Below are 18230 nucleotides of genomic sequence, written 5' to 3'. Positions count from 1 at the left end.
GAGACCCTCATGAGGGTTGGAGAGGCCCCCTTGGTGTGTCCACTGTGAGGAGGACCCCCAAAGGCCATGGGGATGGATGGAGGAAGACCCTCTGGACCTGGAGGTGAACCAAGGACGTGAAGTCTGGGGGCCCCATTTGAGCTCAAGCCGCTTTTGCTTCCCGGCTGCTTCCTCTGTCCATCCCACCTGTGGATGGGGGCTGTACATCCCCCTCCACACAGAGGCTATCCCTCTTCCTGACATGTGGGGTAAGCACCATTAGGCCCCCCAGGTGCTGTGACAAAGGGGAGGGACCAATCCTGAGGCCCTCTGCCCACCTGCTTGCTTGCTTGCCTGCCCTCCCAGCAGCCTTTGCTTCATTTGCCATTGTGGTTGTGAGCATACACTGGATTTGCAAACAGTTTCTGCTCCTGCATCCCCATGGCATCCATTCCATATTTATTTAATTTATATGCCTGCTTTTCCTCAGGCCCCAAGGAAGACTTAGTCTGTCCTTCTGCTGGGAGGAAGGCGGGCCAAGAGAGGGAAAGGGGTGGGGGACACTGGACTTGCCAACTTTTGGCTCTGGGTCCATACTCCTGCAAAAGGTTGAACACAGCTTCCAATGAGGGGGCGAGTGTCCATCGTCCCCCTCCTGCTGTAATTTGACAGGTGTCCAGTTGGGGCCCTGGTTCACCCATTCTTAATGTTGCTTACCCCACATGCGCTGCCACTGCTGCTGCTTCTGTGTCTTCTCTGTGGCTCCTTTTAGCCCTGTTCTGTGGCCATCACTTGGGTTAATGAAATGCAACTGCAGCATGCGGATTGCTTTTAGGGGTCAAAATCCCACCGTTTTGCTTTCCTAGAAACATCACTAAAGATCGCTGAAGTAAACCTGTGATTAAAAGATCCCTTCTCTTGCAGAGAAGAGTGGCTGCCCAGTTGAGGGACAATCTGTAACAAAAGTGGGGTAACCGCAGGTGGGAAGTGACACTGACATTGCCAGAGGAGGGAGCTGGCTGGCCTGTCCTCTTCATGTTCTCAGTGTTCATGGGGGTCCCTGGCATGGTGTCCCCTCACCCCCACTACCTGTCCCTTGCTGCTCCACTGATCGGAGGCCCTAAGAATGAATAAAATATGCTGAATGATGCCATGTGCTGGTTTCTCTTTGGTGAGAAAAGGAGGGGAGGGGGCCATCTAAGACTGGGCCCCAAGGAAGTCAGCACAGATGCCCTCTGGGGAGGGCCAGGAAACACAGCGGCCACCCAAGACATGCTCCCTCCAAGCAAGGGCTGACCTGGCCGAAGCTCACCCCCAGATGCAGCCCCTGAGGGATGTATTTGTGTGTCCTTCTGGAGCAGCAGCCAAGGTTGCTTGCGTGGCAGGCATTAAGAAGAAGGCCAGAAGAGAGGCTTTGGGTGGGAAGGGCACTCTGTGTATGCTCAATGGACACTTCCTGCTCTTTCTCAATGCTGCTTTGGCCCTGCCGCTCGGTGTGAGAAGTCCACATCTTGCAATCCATGCTTGGCCCTGTATTGCTGGCTCACCAGCCTCTTTTTCCCCAAGGAAGGCTCAGCCCTTGGTGCCTGCCATGTTTTTTTGTTTTCCCAAAGGGGAGTGTGTGTGTGCAAAGAGTAAGTGTGCAATGGGGCTGCTTCCCTGGCACTGAGAAATGGTTGGGCACCCTGGCATGCATCCCCCAGTGAGGAGCTCTGGGCAGGGAGCAGTTCCCCTCCATGGCCACAGGAGGGCGCCTCAGACCAGGAATCCTGTGTTTCTGCTAGAAAGGGGGGGCAAGGTCTTCCTGGGGCTTCTGTGAATTTTAAGTGATTGATGTTAAATGGATGTTATTTTAATAGGGGTACATCTTGTTGGCCTTATTGGATGGATGTGTGTTTTAACGGATGTAGTTTGTCTGTTCATTGTTGTTCCCACCTCCTCGACCCAGCGGGATATTATTATTATTATGCTTCCAGAAGTTGCCTTCTTCTAATTGATTGCAGAATTGGGTGGGGACAGGAAGCTGCCTTCCTCTTCCTGGGCCACCAGGGGGCAGCACTGGCCAGCCCTTGTGGCACTTCCTGGGCCCCTTCAGCCTCACTTGGGATGCTGGCGGGAAGGTTGGGTGGGCGCTGCAGGAGGGAGGCTGGCAGCAGGGTCTCTCCTGCCATGGCCTCCTTTCCTCTTGAAGGCAGGTCTGCTCCATGTTGGAGGCAGAGGGGCCTTTCCTTCTGAAGGACAGCGGTGCTGGCAGCCTGGAGGCTTGCAAGCGGAGGAGGATGTGGGCATCCATCTCACTCCCCTCCAGCCTTGCACCACTCCTGTGTTTCCCCACTCCTGGATTTACGGCTCTCTTCTAATTATACCTAATATTCCGTCTCTCTTTCTCTAATTTAACAAGGCAGGCAGTAAAAGGGGGAGGCCCCGCTCCCACCCGCTTGCACTTGACATGGCTGTCTGGCCCATCATCCAGGACAGGCCCAGGCCTGGTGCAGAAGGCGCAGCTGGGCTAAGAACCAGGTGGGAGGAGGGAGGGAGGGCGGACCTTTGGATTCAGGGTGCCACCCTAGCATTTAACAAGCCTTCCTGCCGACTGGGGTGCCAGCGGCTACCGCCTGCCCCGGGTGCAGGTGACGACAGCGTGATTGTTATTGAGGAGACACAAAGCTTTGTGTGGTTGTTGGGGACACCAGTCTCCATGCCCCTTAAGAACAGTCCTGGCATGTAGGCCAGAATGGAGAGGCCACTGGATCCGTGGCAGAGGAGAGGATGGCAGGGGTGGCTCTTGTTGGGCGCTGGGACTGTGCTTAGTCCTTGCTTGGTCCTGCTCTCTGACACAAAGAGGTAGACTTTTCTTGTTTGCAGAGCTCCTACTCAGCCAATATGGCTGAAGCTCCCAATGGTCCTTCCTAGTTCCTTCATGGGTTTGGTTCACCTCTGGGAAACAGGCCTGCTTCCTTCTGCCTCCCTGCCCACTTGGCCACGGCCTTTTCCTTGGAAATGAATTCCATGGGCAGATTGGGGGCTCCTCCTTGTCGGAGGGCAGGATGGCGGCTGGTGCCCAGGGGCTGCTCTGCGTCCATCAGCCCCAGAGTGGGTGGCACCCTTTGGGCACGAGCCTCGGGCAAATGGCTACCAGGCAGCACCAGCCTTTTCAGTGGCCAAGAAATACAAAGAGGCCATGATTTAATCTTGACAGTTGACATTTGCATGGTTCTTGGCTGCTATCTGGGCCAGACCTGGGAGAGCAGAGAGTTTGGAAGGGGCCCTAAATAGTCAGGCTCCACATTTCAAGGTCTGCTAGTCCTCCTCCGCAGGAATGTTTGTGGGGTGTGACTTTGGTTCAGCACAAGGAGGTCATAAGCAGTGCAGGATTCGTCTGACAATCCACTGGGTTGTCGGAAATCAATGAGGCTTTTCTTTACATGCGTGAGGACACAGAGGAAGGAAGGAAGGAAGGAAGGAAGGAAGGAAGGAAGGAAGGAGACCCACAAGCCCCGTGGGGAGCCTAGGGGCACCCTTTGGCCCAGACCAGGAGTGGGTCAGTCCTCCTTGCCCTCTTCTGGGCAGGAAGTATTGGGGTGCTGACCAGCGGTCTGGCTGCTCTGCCCTGGGACACAGCTGAGCCAACCTTCTGGGCAGAACAACTGCAGATGCCATCAGGTGGTTGCTGAGGTTTTGCCATGCTAATAAGGGCTGAAAAGTTTAATTTGTTGGTTAATGGACCAAGACCACATTCCTGCGCTCACTCTCTCTTGCTCACGTGGGAAGCAGCCAGTGAAGGCCATGAAAGCCAGGTCCATCGGCTGAAGGTCGAGAGCCATAAAGCTTTGAGGGAGCCACTGAGGCAACCATCTCGACTGGGGCACAGGGGGGATCTTTGGAAAACAAACCTTGGTTGGTTCTGCCAAATTCCTGTACTATCACCTGCGAAAGAGCGGCAAGGGTGGTCTTTTCTTCTAAGCAGGAGGGGGAAAGGAAGTGTCAGGTTTTGTTTATTCTGGTAGCTGACTGCTGTTATCTCTAACTGGCACTTATGGGGAGGTGATATGGGTCGGGGGCAGACAAATGGCTGACGGCTCCAAATGGTTTCCTGAAGGGTGATGTGGGGAGGAAGGGTTCACATGCCCTTCTGAAGGTACAACAAAGGAAGGTGCTGGGCCCAAGACAGGCGGACGCAAGCATGCACATAGGCAGGCCCTGGACGGCCGTTCCCCCCCCCCCGGAAGGCGGTTCAGCCCCACTGGCAGCTGCGGTAATCCTCCTTGATCCGGGCTTTGGCGATGGGGGGCTTAGTTCCTGGCACCTGCTCACAGCAGGAATTCCCCAGCTCTTGCCTGGATGGGCACACATCTGGGGAAGCAGTTGCCACCACCTGAGAGTGCAGCCTCCCTTTCATGTGGCTTCCTCCCATCTGGCAGGGGCCTATGCCCCCATCCCCAAAGCCCGAGGCGCCTGCCAGGTGGATGCCAGAGCCCCTCACTCACTCCAGGAACAGGGGGTCCTGTTCTGCAGAGTCCCAGGGGCTCCTTGGGTGCTGGCTGCTTCCCTTGGGAGGAAGGAGGGGCTGAGGCACTGCTTGAGCCGTGCTTATGGCCCATGCGCCACAGTCAGAGGAGTAGATGCTGGACAAAGCTTACAAAACAGCTGAGACAAAACCCTGTGATAGGTTTGCCTAATAAATAGAAGAGCACACCACACAGTTTGAAGGCAGGCAACAACAGCAAAGAAGGAAGGACAGAAGGACAGTCACCTTCCTTTTCCAGCTCCCCCTTTTCTTCCTGCCTCTCAGGAGGCTGGAAAACATCTTTATTCCAGTTGGGAGATTGCCTTTGAATTGCTGGTATTGCATTTTAATGGGGCTGCTGAGAGAAGCCCTGTAACTTTTTATTGCTCTTGTGATGTTTAAGACTGTGCCTATAAATGCCAGGAGCTGCTCTGAGGCTTTTGCAAGCGGAAAGCATACGCCCGTCTCTGGTTTTCATGAGACTGGGGCTCCTGCACCTTCCAATGGTGGCCCCGGCAATGGCCCCCCACGGACCCCTGGGGCGGCTGCCTCACACGAAGCCCAGTGTCCCTGGCTGGGGCTGCTCTGCCCGCCTAGGAAAGGCTTCCAGGCCCCTGACTAGTGTTTAGGGCTGCTGAGCCCTGGGCTCCCGGTTTGAGTTGCTGAAAAGGAAGTGCCGGCTCATCAGCTCCAGAGGACAATGCGGTGGCGGCCGGCCCTGGCATGGGGCCATGCTGGGAACTGGTCTCCCATTGAGGCCTAAAGCCCCCACGGCTTTGGATGCTTTGTCAGCCCTACAAAAACCAGGAGGCCGCCTAATGCAGGAAGGAAAGGCCCCTCAGGGCAGAGCGCTTCCGATCTCAGGGGAGGGGGCTTCCCAATGCCAGGGAGACCCTCCCCAGCCATCCTTCCAAGGGGGGCCAGGCTAGGTGCTGCTCCATCAAGAACGCTCTGGAAGGGACGCATGGTTGTTGTGTTGGGTGTCTCCAGGAAGTTTTGACTTATGGTGACACTGAGGTGAACCTATCGCAGGCTCTTCTTGGCAAGTTTTGGGTGGAGGTTGTCCTCACCTTCTTCCTCTCAGGCTCAGAGACCGTGACACCCGCCTGGTGGGTTTTTCCAGCCACGGTCGGCTTCCCATTGGATGCTGGCATGAGGTTCTCCTGCAAAAATGCCAGCACACCAGTACCCTCCTCTGCCAAGGCGGATTAAAAGTGGCCAAAGGAAGAAGGAAGAAATGGTGGTTGGGGGGGGAGGAAAAGCACAGTTGGGGAAGAAAGGCCCCTTCTGGGACATAATTTGCCCTTCTGGCAAAAAGGTGGTGACCTGGGCTTTGTCTTGACATATGCCCAAAGCATGGCTGGCTCTGCCACCCCCCCCCCCCTCAAAATGCCCAAGAGGCTGCCAAGCAATGAATGTATTCATCACCCCGAGTCGCCCACTGGCAGATTCCCATTTATGCTTAAATGCAACTATTTGTAACATTGCTCCCTAGTGAGGTTTTGTGAAAACCAACATCCCAAGATGTGTTCTTTGTTTGGTTACAAACATAGATAGACAAATAGATAGGTATAGATGTAGATCTAGAGAAACATAACCACCAGAGGCCCAAAACTGCCTGCAAGAAGCCCTCCTTCAGCCATGCCTGTCTGCCAAGGTGTTGCCCAGAGGAGGAGGAGGAGGACCACCTTGCGACCCGAGATGCTCCCCAGGCAGCCCTTGCCCTGCTGTGACCCGTATCCCCCACCTGAGGAGGATCCAGGCCTGGCTTTGGGGGTCTTCCTTCCACCGCCCTTGTCACAGAGGGGGTCTGGCTTCCCCTAGGCGTCCCCACGCCTCCTGTCAGGGGGAATTAGCTCTAGGGGCCAAGAGGCAGCAGGCCAAGGCCTCAGCACCTGCCCCACGGCCCTCGAGGGCCAGCTGCCGCCTTCCCTGGCAAAGAGAAGACAGGGCAACAGGAGCCTCCCTTGGAAAAGGAGGGCAGCCTGGGATGGATACTGAATGGCTTTGCAAGAGGAAGGGGCACTTTGAAGAAAGGCTTGGAAAACATTGCCCCCAGACCCCCGCTGGCTGCAGGATTTCCCAGTTTGGCATCTTCTTGCCAAAGAGGGAAGACCCAGCTCCCCATCAAAGATGGCCAGCCCTAAGGGAGACTCTTTGTTAAATGGGGAGACTGTAGGGAGAACACCAAGGGCCTCCATTGGGGCCAGAGCAACAGCAGGGCTCTCCCTTCCTGCCCCAAACAATCCCTTTGTAGCACAAAGTGGAGGGCAGCACCAACTGCTGCAGGGTGCCCCTGAAAAGGTCCTCCAAAGGGGTTCCTAAGGGAGCTGCCATGGGGGCATTCTGGAGGCCACTCCGCCCCAGCATGCATTGCTCCACCTCACTTGGCATGAGCTGCCTCCAGCATATGGTGCCACATTGAATTACCCTTTCTGTCTCATTCCTCTCTGTTCCCAGCATCTGCCCATCAACACCTTTCGCAGACCCCCAGGAGGAGCTTGTGGGGCTGTGGCCCATTTCACACCTGCCGCAACTTGCAAAAACTGCCAGGAAGTGCGAAACGGTAGTTGTGGATTGGCAGACAGTGTGGGCAGGACTAAGGGTTGGGGGCTGAAGTAATGGGGGGTGGCAGGTAAGGGAAACAGCCGGTCCCTGGGTGGCATCTGCCTCTCTGTCTGCTGCAAAGGGCCCAGGGCCGGGCCATTTCTTTTGTGCTTTCACCAAGATGAAAATGCAGAAGGATGCTGAGAGGCTGCTCAGATTTGCCTTGGGAAAGAAAGCTTGCTTCCTAATCTCCCAGGGATCAGCTGGGGCTATTCAGTGGCAGGAAAACACTTTGTATGTGCTCAGAGGCATAGCTAGCATTCATCATTCCTCTGTTTGCTCACATGCGGCAACATTTGGGGGACCAAAGGATGAGAATCTGTAGCCTACAAGCCTGAGACAAAATCTATTTAATGCTATTGTGACAGATTGGAGTATGACAAGTTCAGGTCACAGCATCTCAGCCTCCTTTTGAATGTGGTTCCTCCACCGATTGAGATGGCAGGGACCAGGTCCTCCCTGGCTCCCTTTTGGGCTGAGACTACTCAGGGCGGGCAAAACCCAGGGGTCCTCCTCAGTTTTGAGGGTTCCTCCTTTGTCTCAGGGAGCTGCAGGAGCCTCTCTGGACCAGGACTGGAACCCAACACCGAAAGTCATTCTCTGGCTGCATTACTGTCAGGAGGAATGTGTGAAGAATGCAAAGCCTTGCAGGGCTGGGCCCCTTGCTATTTGTTCAGTGAGGCACAGGTGCTGTAGGGGAGGCATAGATAGGGCTTGGCAGGGGAACCAGGCTGGGCAAGTTTGGAGGACTCCACTGTGAGGCCCACTAACCTGGCAGTCTTGGAGAAAGAGTAAGGTCTGTGTTTTATTTTACTGGCGCTTTCTATGCTATGAGAAGGGGGATGTGTTCATCAGTGTAGTTGTTGTTGTTGTGTGCCTTCAAGTCATTTCTGGCTTATGCCAGCCCTAAGGCAAACTTATCATGGGGATTTCCTGGCAAGCCTTGTTCTGAGAAGGTTTGTCATTGCTGTCCTCTGAGGCTGAGAGAGTGTGACTTGCCTGGGGTCACCCAGTGGGTTTCCATGGCTGAGCCAGGGTTTGAACCCTGGTCTCTAGAGTCTCAAAGCACTACACCAGGCTGGCTCCCTTGCAGTGTATTACAACCAGTTTAAAGACCTGGACTTTGGGGTTGGATGCCACTCTATTATGGCCTTGGCTGAAAGTATTGGAAGCTGAGTGTTGCTTTCCAGAGGATGAGGCTTGTGGGGGTTCCCTTTCATAGAGGCCCTTGGCAGTCTGGGCCACTTGACATTTTGGCTCAAGCTCCTTGTGCCCTGAGTCTCAATGCAGATCAAACGCTTGGGAAGCAGTGCGGACACAAAAAGCAGGGCCCTAGCCAGCCTCGCCATGCTCTTGTGGGCCTCCAGGGCCCTTGACTGGGAGCCTCCTCTGCCCCATTGAAGCTGTGACTTCCGCTCCTCTGAACACAGAGGAAGACGTTCCCAACGGTCTAATTAGAGGAATTAATTTTGTGGAAACGTCTCTGGGTTTGGAAGGGTTTTGTTTTGTGTGTCGTCTTGTGCCGCCGCCGCCACCTCCTCTTTGCTCTGGCTCTTGATGCTGAGAGATCCCTTCTTCTCTGGCCAAAAGCGCCTTCCTTGGCCGGTCTCCAAGGGAGAGGGCTGGCAGAGGCACAGGAGGAGATTCCAGCTGAGGTTTTGGGGCAGATGTTCAGAGGAGAGGCCCTCCATGGCAGCTCCAGGTGTGGGGAGCCAGGGGCACAGAATAGCCCAAGGGCTGGGCAGGTGGCAGGAGGGGATCTGGGGCTCCTGGCGGCCACATCAATGTGGGCATCAAGCAGTTATGGGGGGAGTCAGCCCTATAGAGGCAGCAGCCCCAGGCGAGGGAGGTTTCAGCTATAGCTGCCAATGGTCCCCCACTTTCTGGGTGATGCTAAGATCTTCCCAGGAGAGAGGCCCTTCTGAATGCAGTCCCACCTGGAAGGATCCCAAGGGCTTCCTCCTGGGATGCTCAGGCGCTCTCTCCTTGTTTTGGGAAAGGAGGTGAAGACCCCTGTTTTTCCAAGTGACCTCTTAAATCCATTTGATGTTTATTGCCTAATTGGTTTTGGTGTTGGGTTTAATGGTTTTATTGTCCAATCTGTTTTTAGTGGTGTTGTTAGCTGCCTGGAGTGCTACTTTCAGGGCAGGAAGGTAACAATAAACAGTGCTGGTTTGGGCCCCTGGGTTGCTCCTGCCGCTGGCCATCCCTACGCTTCCCAGGCATTCATTCCTCTGCCCCAGAAACCTCTTCAGCTCTGCCCTGAATGTCTCTGAGCTGCAGCCAGAGAGATCCACTTGACATCAAACAGGCTGTTTGATAATAGAATAGTAAGTAAACTGGCATATTGGAGGCAGAGAAGAGGGATGCAGTGGGTTCAGGCACCAAGCCCCTTTGGCATTTGGAGAAGGGGGCTATAGCCACCTGGTGCTCCCCAGATGCCTTGGGCCATGGCTCCCATCACCTCCAAGTGTAGGTGATGTAGTCCAACAACACTAGAAGGCACCAGTCGGAAAGACAGTGGAGCCTGTCATCTATGAAAGGAGGGCAGCCATTCCTGAGTTTGTCTCCAGCTTCTCCAAGGCCTTCACCCCATGAACTGGGCACCTCATGTAGGCACTACCAACTCCAGGAAGGAGGGCCCAGGTTCAGGAGGGGCCCTCTCATGAGCCACCGTCCAAAGGGTTTTCCTTGCAATGGAAGAAGGGGACGTTGTGCATGTCCAGAACACCTCTCCTCCGGGGGTCCCTTGGGGCAGATGTCCTCCACTGACCTGAATTCCTGGCTGGGTTGAGGCATGTGGGGCAGGAAGCATGAGCCAAAGGGGCCAGGGGTTTAAGGGGGCAAGGCAGCTGACTCTCAGCCCCTCTTTGCTCTGGGGCTGGAGAGGAGAGGCTGGCTGCAGGGCATCTGCTGCCGCCTGGGGATGGGGAGAGGGCTCTTCCTACGGACTGAGGAGAAGGCCTGCACCATCATTGCTGGGTGACAGACACTGCCAGGAATGCTCCAGAGGAGGAGGAGGAGGAGGAGGAGGAGGAAGGGGCTGAGGCTCCTTCTGCAAAGGACTTCCTGGCCTGGAGGGTGAATTCCACAAAGTGGCACCACCTGTCCCAGCATGCGCCACCCTCCTTCCCTCCCCAAAGAAGAAGGCCTTGAAGGCAGGAGATGGCACGATGGGGGAGACAGCATCCCAAAAGGACTCAGCAAAGGAAGAGGTTCAGCACCCCTCTGCCCCCAGCCATAGAATCATAGAATCATAGAATCGTAGAGTTGGAAGAGACCACTAGGGCCATCCAGTCCAACCCCCTGCCATGCAGGAAATCCAATTCAAAGCATCCCTGACAGATGGCCATCCAGCCTCTGTTTAAAGACCTCCAAGGAAGGCCAGGACCCCCACTCGCTCCAGGATGCTTCTCTTGTATGCTGGCCTTTTACCTTCATCCCCCAAATGCTGGCATCTGCACTGGTCAACCTCCACAGGTATCCAGCCCCAGGACAGAAGGCCAAGGGGCACCCATGGCCCTGTCACCAGTAAAGGTGAGGAGGAGCCTTTCTGAACAAAAGCTGGCCACCCGAACACCACAAACGTGCAAAAGCCCAAAGCCCTCCCTCCGCTGGGTGGGCAAATCCGTCAGTTGCATTTTGTTAAAATCTCAAGCTCTTTCCATGTAATCTGGGAACGTTTTTATTATAGAAAATTGGGCTGAACATAGTTCTCACCCGAGGAGCTTTGGGCAAGCCCCAGCCTGTTCACGCAAACTTATTTTTGGCCTTGCTGTGCGGAGTAAGACAAGGAACTTGTAAAGCACTTTGTGCGCCAGGAAGAGTGGCAGGATGGGCTGGATGAGTAACAAAAGCAACACCTCTTGCCACACAGGAGTCGGCCCCAGGGACCCTAGGGACCCAGGGCCTGGCCTTCCCCCCCATTGCCACCCGCAAGGAGCAAAGGCACATGGCCCTGGCTCACTAGTCCTTCTGGGGAGAGGAGTGGCCCTGGGTGGGTCTTGGTGGCAAGAAGGCACCACTCTTGACAGGGCAACTTAGGTAGGGAGAGGGCAAGGGCTTCCTGCCTTTTGTCCCACAGCTCTCCCGATGGAAGGCAAGGGGGCAGTGTGCCCTTGCCAGCTTCTCCCCCTCCCTTCCCTATATAGTATGAAATACGCACTAGCATAGGAATAACTAAACAGTCTCTAGTTACTAGTCCTGGGCAGCCTAAATGCCAGGATTGAGGGGATTGTGTTCGGCTTGTGTTGCGTCTCTTGTTTTGGCACCTGGACTGTAAGCCCCAGGGGCAGGGAACCTTTCGCAGGGCTGGGTCCAGATTTGGGAGCACTGAGAGGTTGTGTGTGTGTGATTTGGTGCCTTCACATCACCCCTCAACGTTTCAGAGGGCTTTCTTAGGCAAGGAATCCCCAGAGGTGGTTTTGCCCATTCCTTCCCCCAAAACATAGCCGAAAGCACCTGGCATTCACCAGCAGCCTCCCCTCCAAGGACCAACTGCAGAGGAGACACCCTGAAAGAAATGGGGCCCAAGTCAGCCCTGGCTGACCTTCCTGGCTGACTTCAGGGGCTCTTCTCTGGGCATAACATGCCATGGGTCTAAGCCATTACTTGTACAGATGATTTCTGCATTTTAAAACACTTCTTCTGCATGGGATGCCATCCACGCAGAGGCAAGCCACCTCTGAGTATTACTCACCTAGAAAAGCCCTATGAAATGCACAGGTCACCATGAAAGCACAGGCGTCTAGGCCTGCTCCTGCTTAGAAGGCCAGTCTTGTGGGCCACTCCACCTGTGGCCTCCTGCCCTACTTCCATGGCTCATGGCAGAGGACAGTGTCTTCCCAGAGGCACATCGCTGGCAGCCTGCGCAATGGCTGCATGCACCCAGTGGCCTCAGGAGGCTAAAAGCGAGGGGTTTGGCAACCAGGGGCTTGACTGTGCAGATGTTGGCTCTTTGGGACCCCATGTTCTCCTCCAGTCTCTCTCTCAGGGTGAGCCATGGCATCCTCTAAAAGCCATGATAAAAGCAGCTTACTACCAGAACAGAAAGCATGCCTCCCCCACAAGAAGGCTCCAGGTCTTGTGGAGGCTCTGGGCCCTGAGCCCTTGGGGCCAGAGCATGGAAGGAAGGGATGCTGTCCTGGTGGCAACAGAGCACTCTGTGCATGCTCTGGGCCTTTCCCCACAGTTCCTTGTCAGAGAAGTCTCTGTATGGCATTCAAAACAGGTTTGAGTCTCTGCCCTGCCCTCAACCGAGCCCCAAGAAACACACTGAACTGGTTTGCACTTTCTGATGCGCACGTCAAGAGGTGCCTTTGCTCAGAAGGAAGAAGTCCTACAGGGAAGCAAGAGGGAGGCTGCAGAGGGTGCGAAACAGGGCTTGGGACTGACGTGGCTCCTCTCAAAACACTGGCTGTAAGCCCTCTGGGGCAGGGACTTCTTTGCCTTCCTCTCTGGAGGGAAGGCCTCCCGCAGTGATGACACAATGGAGACTGGTCTGACGAAGCCAAGGCAGGGCAATGGAGGGTTTGGTGTCAACTGCCTTTGAGTCCCTGTGAACAAGACCTCCCCCCCAAGACCCCTCTGCTCAGCCGCTCTGCTCAGGTCCTGCAGGGTCAAGTCTGCCCACCTGGCATGTGGCCTTCCTTCCTTCCTTCCTTCCTTCCTTCCTTCCTTCCTTCCTACCTTTCTTAGCATCATTGTCTTTCCTAGTGGATCGTGCCTCTTCATGGCGTGGCCAAAACACCACAGCTGCACTTTCCTCATCTCGGCTTCCAGAGAGATTTGGCTCAACCCAAGAGCTCTTGGTTTGTCTTCTTGTCAGCACTCCTTTCCAGCGCCGCATCTCCAAGGAGCTGGATTTCTTCCTAGTTTCTTCACTGCGCAGCTCTCACATCCGCACATGGCGATGGGGAATACAGGGGCTTGGATGACTCTACTTTTAGTGTTCACTCTAATCAACAGCCCTCTATGTTAAGCTTTAGGGTCTTGTCTAGTTCTTTCGTAGCTGCCCTAGGCAAGAGCCTAAAGTATCAAGATATACAGCTGAACACTTAATCATTCAAGCCATTGTATCCCCCATCGCCATGCATGGATGTGGGAAGACCATGCGCCAGTCCTCTTCTGCTTGGGGCTGTCCAGAGTCCTACTCAGCCTCATGGCAATCTCAAGCCCAGGCCACTGCCGCCCCCACGGCCCCCATGGCCTTAGGCAGGCGTGCCTCTGAGGTGTGCCACCAGCGCCAGGAGCAGCCGAGGTGAAAGGCTCCCGTGAGTCAGCCTCATGGCCTCCTTCACAAGCGCTGGATCGCAGAGGCAAGCAGGAACATGCCTGGCTCCTTCCAGGGAAGATCCCTCAGGCCCAGGGTTGCCCAACTCCCCAGAGGAATTGCCACGCATCTCCCTCGGCATGCTTTTGTAACAAGGGAAAGGCTAGTCAAAAACGACAGCCCTCTGTTTCACCTCTGGAGATCTGGGGGAGGCGGACTTCTGTGGGGCCAGGGGCAGTTGAGCAGCGGATGGGCAGAGCTGGCCTGAGCCATTGGCATGGCAAGGAGGCGCATGGGACCGAATGGGGCTCTTCTGTTCTGGAGGAGGGCTGGCTTGACTTTGAGGCAGGGTTCTTTCTCCGGAGGCCCTTCCTGGGGATGCCTTTGTGGAGGCTCCTCTGGGCGCACAGCTGGCAGCCACTGGGGCCCATGGGGCTCCCTGGCATCTGGGCCTCTCTCTGCTCTCCTCCTCTTGGTCTCCCTCTGCGCTCTTCAAAACACACTTCTGCTGCTGCTGCTGCTGCTGGGTTAGGGCTGGATTTTTACAAGCGCTCTGCTGGCTTTTGTCTGCCTGGGTTGCCATTTGGCCTGCGGGCCTCTCTGGCCCTTTATGGCCGTCCTCCGTCCTTCCTTCCTTTGGGTTTATGGTGGAAGAGTGGGGCTTTTATAAGGGTTGTCTAGAGAGAAGGGAAACGGTCATTGCCCCGTCTGTGGGCCGTTGCCTTGTTTTCCATACTTTGTTTGCAACGGCCTGAAAGACAGACTGGAGGTTGGAAGCCACTCTGCTGTCTCTCTGCGGAGCAGTATACACTGAAGTAGCTTTTGGCCTGCTTTGCAGGGCTGTCGTAACCAAGGAGGATCCACCGCCTGGAGGTTTCCCGAAGCGGTGGGTCACCCTGGACTACTGTTGAAAGTGGACCCCCTCCCCTCCTTCGGCCATTCCTCTCTCTCCCTCCATTGCTGCTGGGTCTTCCCTTGGAGTCAGAGGGGCCCGGCCCAGTTGGCACACTTGGATGCGGAGGGAGAAAGCGGCCAGGGATGCTTCCCATTCCTCCCTTTGGCTAAAGACCAGGCCGAAAGGGTTTCTGCATTAGGTCACCAAGAGGAAGCGGAACAAGGGAACAAGGCTTCTTAAAAAGGAGGAGGAGGAGGAAGGGAACAAGGGAGGACTGATGTCATCCTTTCTCTGCAAAGGCCTCTTGTCACACCTTTGAGGCCAAAAAGGGAGGCTGCCTTGCCTTGGCAGGGAGGCCTGCTGGACTGGGTCTACACTGGAGGAATAACCCGCTTTCGTTGCCTTGGCTCAAGGCTATGGGATTCTGGGAGTGGAGTTTGTTGTGGGCCCAGAGCGGAGCAGAGCCACAAGGTGCTCCAACTCCCAGAATCCCATAGCCTTGAGCCAGACAACAAGTTCAAGCGGCGCCAGACCGGGTTATTCCTCCAGCCTCGGAGGAGGAGGAGGAGGAGGAGGTCACACTCTCTCAGCCCAGGACTCTCTCTGTGTCTCCCTTTGGGGGCGTGGCCTGGGCCTATGGAGGCGGGGCCCCGTGACGTCAGAGTCTCATGAATGAACCCGGCGAGCCGAGCTTTCCTGCTGCTCCCAGTCTTCTTCGCCGCCGCCGGAGCGCGAGAGAGCAGAGCAGAGCAGAGCATCCCCTCCGCATCCCCGGCGCAGGCAGGGCCATGGCCAGCCCCGGCAGCCCCGGGCTCCTGCTCCATCTGGCCCTCCTGCTCCACGCCGCCCTCCAGGGAGCCCGGGCCGAGGAAGGTGAGCAGCCAAGGGACTCCCCCGACCTCTGCCCCGGAGGAGCAGCCAGGCAGGAGGCTTCGGGGAAGGGAGCTTCTCTGGGCAGCAAGGGCCCCGGGGCTCCTGGGGCGGAGGGAGGTCGGGGGGGGGGGTCCCGGCTGGCAATGCCACTTTCCAAGTGAGCCCCCTCCCCCGATGCCCCCCTGGGCAGCCCCTGAATGCCAGCCCCAGCAAGCCCCCCTTCCGGCTTCCTTGGCTCTTAACTCCAAAGGCAAGGCTGATTCAGAGTGGAGTCCAGAGCCCTTCCTTCCTTCCTTCCTTCCTTCCTTCCTTCCTTCCTTCTCCCGGGAACAATGCAGGAGCCTTGGAGGCAGAGAGAGAGAGAGAGAGGGAAGGGGCTCCTGGGCATGTGCAGAGGGCGGGCTGGAGGGGCCCTTTCCAATCCGGGGGAGCCAGAGGGGCCAGAGCCTGGAGGGGCCAGAAGGGAGGCCTGCCAGCTGGGACTCCTGGGTCAGCCCCAAGACCTTGCCCTCGGGCTCTGGAGAAGCAGGGGGCCCTTGGAGCCCAAGTGGCAGAAGCAGGGCTTCCTTCCTTCCTGGGGGGCAGGGGCTCCCTCTCTCTCCAGGCCCAGAGAGCTCCTGCTGCCAACTGCCTCTTCCGCTGAGGCTCCTAGGGCCAAGAGAAGGAGCCCGTCCTTCCTCCTCCTTGGAAGCCCACTTGCCAGGCCCCTCTCTCTGAGCAGTGGCTGGGAAGGAAGGCAGCCGGCCTCTCTGAGCCCCTTCTGCTGACTGAGGAGCCGAAGGAGCCAAGGCCAAGTGGCGGCGGCGGAGAAGTCTTGCCAACCCTGAGGTCTGCCTGGAGACCCTCCGTGCCAAAGCCTCCCTCCCTTGCTTGGCCTCTTCCTCCCTTTCCCCGAAGCGGGGAGCAGAGGGGCTGGCCAGGGCCTCCGTGGTGGGGCTGCCTCTTCCCGGCTTGCAAGGAGACTGAGGAGGCCCTTTGGATGGAGGAGGGGCGGAGGCTGGCTGGCCGGGGCCCGGGGCCCGAGGGCGGATCTCCAGCCTCAGTGGCCTCCCTTCCTTCCAGACAGACAGACAGACAGACAGACAGACAGACAGAGAGTGGCCAAGGCCGAAGGGCAGGCCTCGCCTGACAGCCCTCCTTTCATGAGCAGCAGCATTCAACTTTATATAGCGCCATAAGTTTAAGCCAGCCCTTGAGAAAGCCACCCCGAAAGACAGCTCCAAGGCTGCCCTGGCCTTGTGGCAAATGGCCCTCCTGCCCTTCAGGTCCCAGAGGTTAGGACCCCAGGGGTTGGTCCTGGCCATGGAGGCGGCCCATGGGGGGATGGGGGGGGGGGCTGAGAAGTCATCGGCCTCCAAAGCCAAGGATTCCCTAAAGCCGGTGGGCCTGGCTTTGGGGAGCGGTCTCTGCAGCCTTTGCGCCCCTGACTTTTGCATTTGCCTTTCCCTCGGAGCAGGTTCCCAGCCAGGTTTCGGCTGGAGGACCACAAATAGCCAACCTGCCTCTTGGTCACGAGTTGCAGAAAGGTTGGTGATCCGACTCTGGAGCTGATCAGAAGGGCTTGCTGAGAAACGCCAGGCCCTGGGGCGAAGGCTCCCCTGAAGGATGTCTTGCCAATGGAGGTGCCTTTCCCCGTTGGCTTCCCCATTGCTTCTGGATCTGTGAAAGGCAGTTCTCCCAAGGCTTTCACGGTCGGCAGCCATCGTTTTTTGTGGGGTTTTCGGGGGGCTCTGTGGCCACGTTCTAGAGGAGTTTCTTCTTGACGTTTCGCCAGCATCTCTGAAGATGCCACAGATGCTGGCGAAAGGTCAGGAAGAAACTCCTCTAGAACATGCCCACAGAGCCCCAACGATGGTCAGCTTAGCTTGCCCACGCATAGAGAAGGGTTGGCGTTTTCTGGGCTTAAATCCTGAGACCTCTCGCCTCCTCCTCAGCTCTTCCTTTCTTTTCAAAGTGAGTCCAAGGAAGGGCTTGGCTTGAGTTGGGCAGATGGGGCCACCGACTGTAAAGCACCCTAACACTTGTCTTGTGTTCCGACTGTGAGGCTGTGGCTGGATCCCATGCGACCCGTCCTTCGTCCATAGGACCAGTTTGAGGGGAATGGTGGCTCTGGGGCACTGACTGACGGAGAATGGCTCCTCTGCTCAGGATCTGTCCCCTGTTTCCGCTGAGCTGGTGGCCGGAAGGGGCTCTGGGAAGAGGCATGTGTCTTTCTGCATGGATGCATGGCCAGGCTCCACAGCGCTTTGGGCTCGGAGGCGTCGCTGGCGGCCGGTTCCCATGCGCTGTTTGCCATGGGTGCTCACTGAGGCACGGCGCTGGGGCTGGCTTCCTCCCGATCTCTTCCTCTCCTCCTCCCAAACCAATCTTTCCATGCGGCTGAAAGAGGCAGAGGCAGAAATCACAGGCTCTGGAGGGAGGAGGGCAGCGTTTAAAATTAACTCTGGAAGCTGGTGGGAAAGGAAACTGGTTCCAGATGCTGCTTGCAAGTATTTGAAGTGGAGGATCCAGAGAAGCCTCAGAGGACAGGCGGCTACCGGGGGCCATTGGGGGCAAGGGCCCCTCCTGAGGCAGAGAGGCAGTGGGGCCTAGCTGTTGGAGCTTCAACTCCCATCAGCCCCAGCCGGGGGTGAGGCACAGCTGGGGACTCAGTCCCTCAGGGACTTTCCATAGAGAAGCTGTCTTAGTCCCTTGCAGGATAAAAGGGAAGAAGTAAGAGGGAAGGAAAAGAGAAAGAAGGAAGGAAGCAGGGAAGGTCGGTAGGTTGGTGGCAGGACCTTTAAGACTAACTGGGTTCTATTTTCACATCAGCTTTTGTGGATATAGGCCCACTTCCTCAGATGCACTACAGAGTAGTAACAAATACTCAGGTAGAAAAGCATATTTGCTCAGTTGTGGGCATGTAATAGGATCCAGAAGGATGGCAATTGTGACCCCGGCCCTTACACTTTCAAAGATGCGGGTCTTTCAGATTTCTCTAGTGGTCAGTTTGTTTTGATGGGAAGTCAAGATAGAACTCTGTTCTGAATTAGATTTTTAAAAACGAAATAGACCCCGTGACTCTGTTTAGGTAAAGCCTCTTCATTCTAGTCCTCTTT

At 56.4% G+C, this 18230-nt stretch overlaps 1 protein-coding gene across 5 annotated transcripts in view; it reads left to right on the top strand.

Annotated features, from left to right (window-relative positions):
* The first annotated feature begins 21 nt into the window (after window positions 1-21).
* LOC149307566 (ephrin type-A receptor 2-like) overlaps window positions 22-18230 on the top strand; it is a 35105-nt gene continuing 16896 nt past the window's right edge. For 4 of the 5 annotated variants that reach the window (XM_089537215.1, XM_089537216.1, XM_089537214.1 and 1 more), the window contains exon 1: window positions 14863-15132. In XM_089537215.1, coding sequence (XP_089393341.1) covers window positions 14928-15132 — 205 coding nt within the window. In that variant the 5' untranslated portion in view covers window positions 14863-14927. Of the gene's footprint in view, window positions 104-14862; window positions 15133-18230 lie in introns of those variants that run through there. The other variant, XM_089537217.1, reaches the window with a different exon arrangement.

Source organism: Sceloporus occidentalis, unplaced genomic scaffold (assembly GCF_023333645.1).
Source record: "Sceloporus occidentalis isolate IW3139 unplaced genomic scaffold, rSceOcc1.0.p SCAF_8, whole genome shotgun sequence".
Lineage (NCBI taxonomy): Eukaryota > Metazoa > Chordata > Lepidosauria > Squamata > Phrynosomatidae > Sceloporus > Sceloporus occidentalis.
This window is presented reverse-complemented; position numbering and strand designations above follow the sequence as displayed.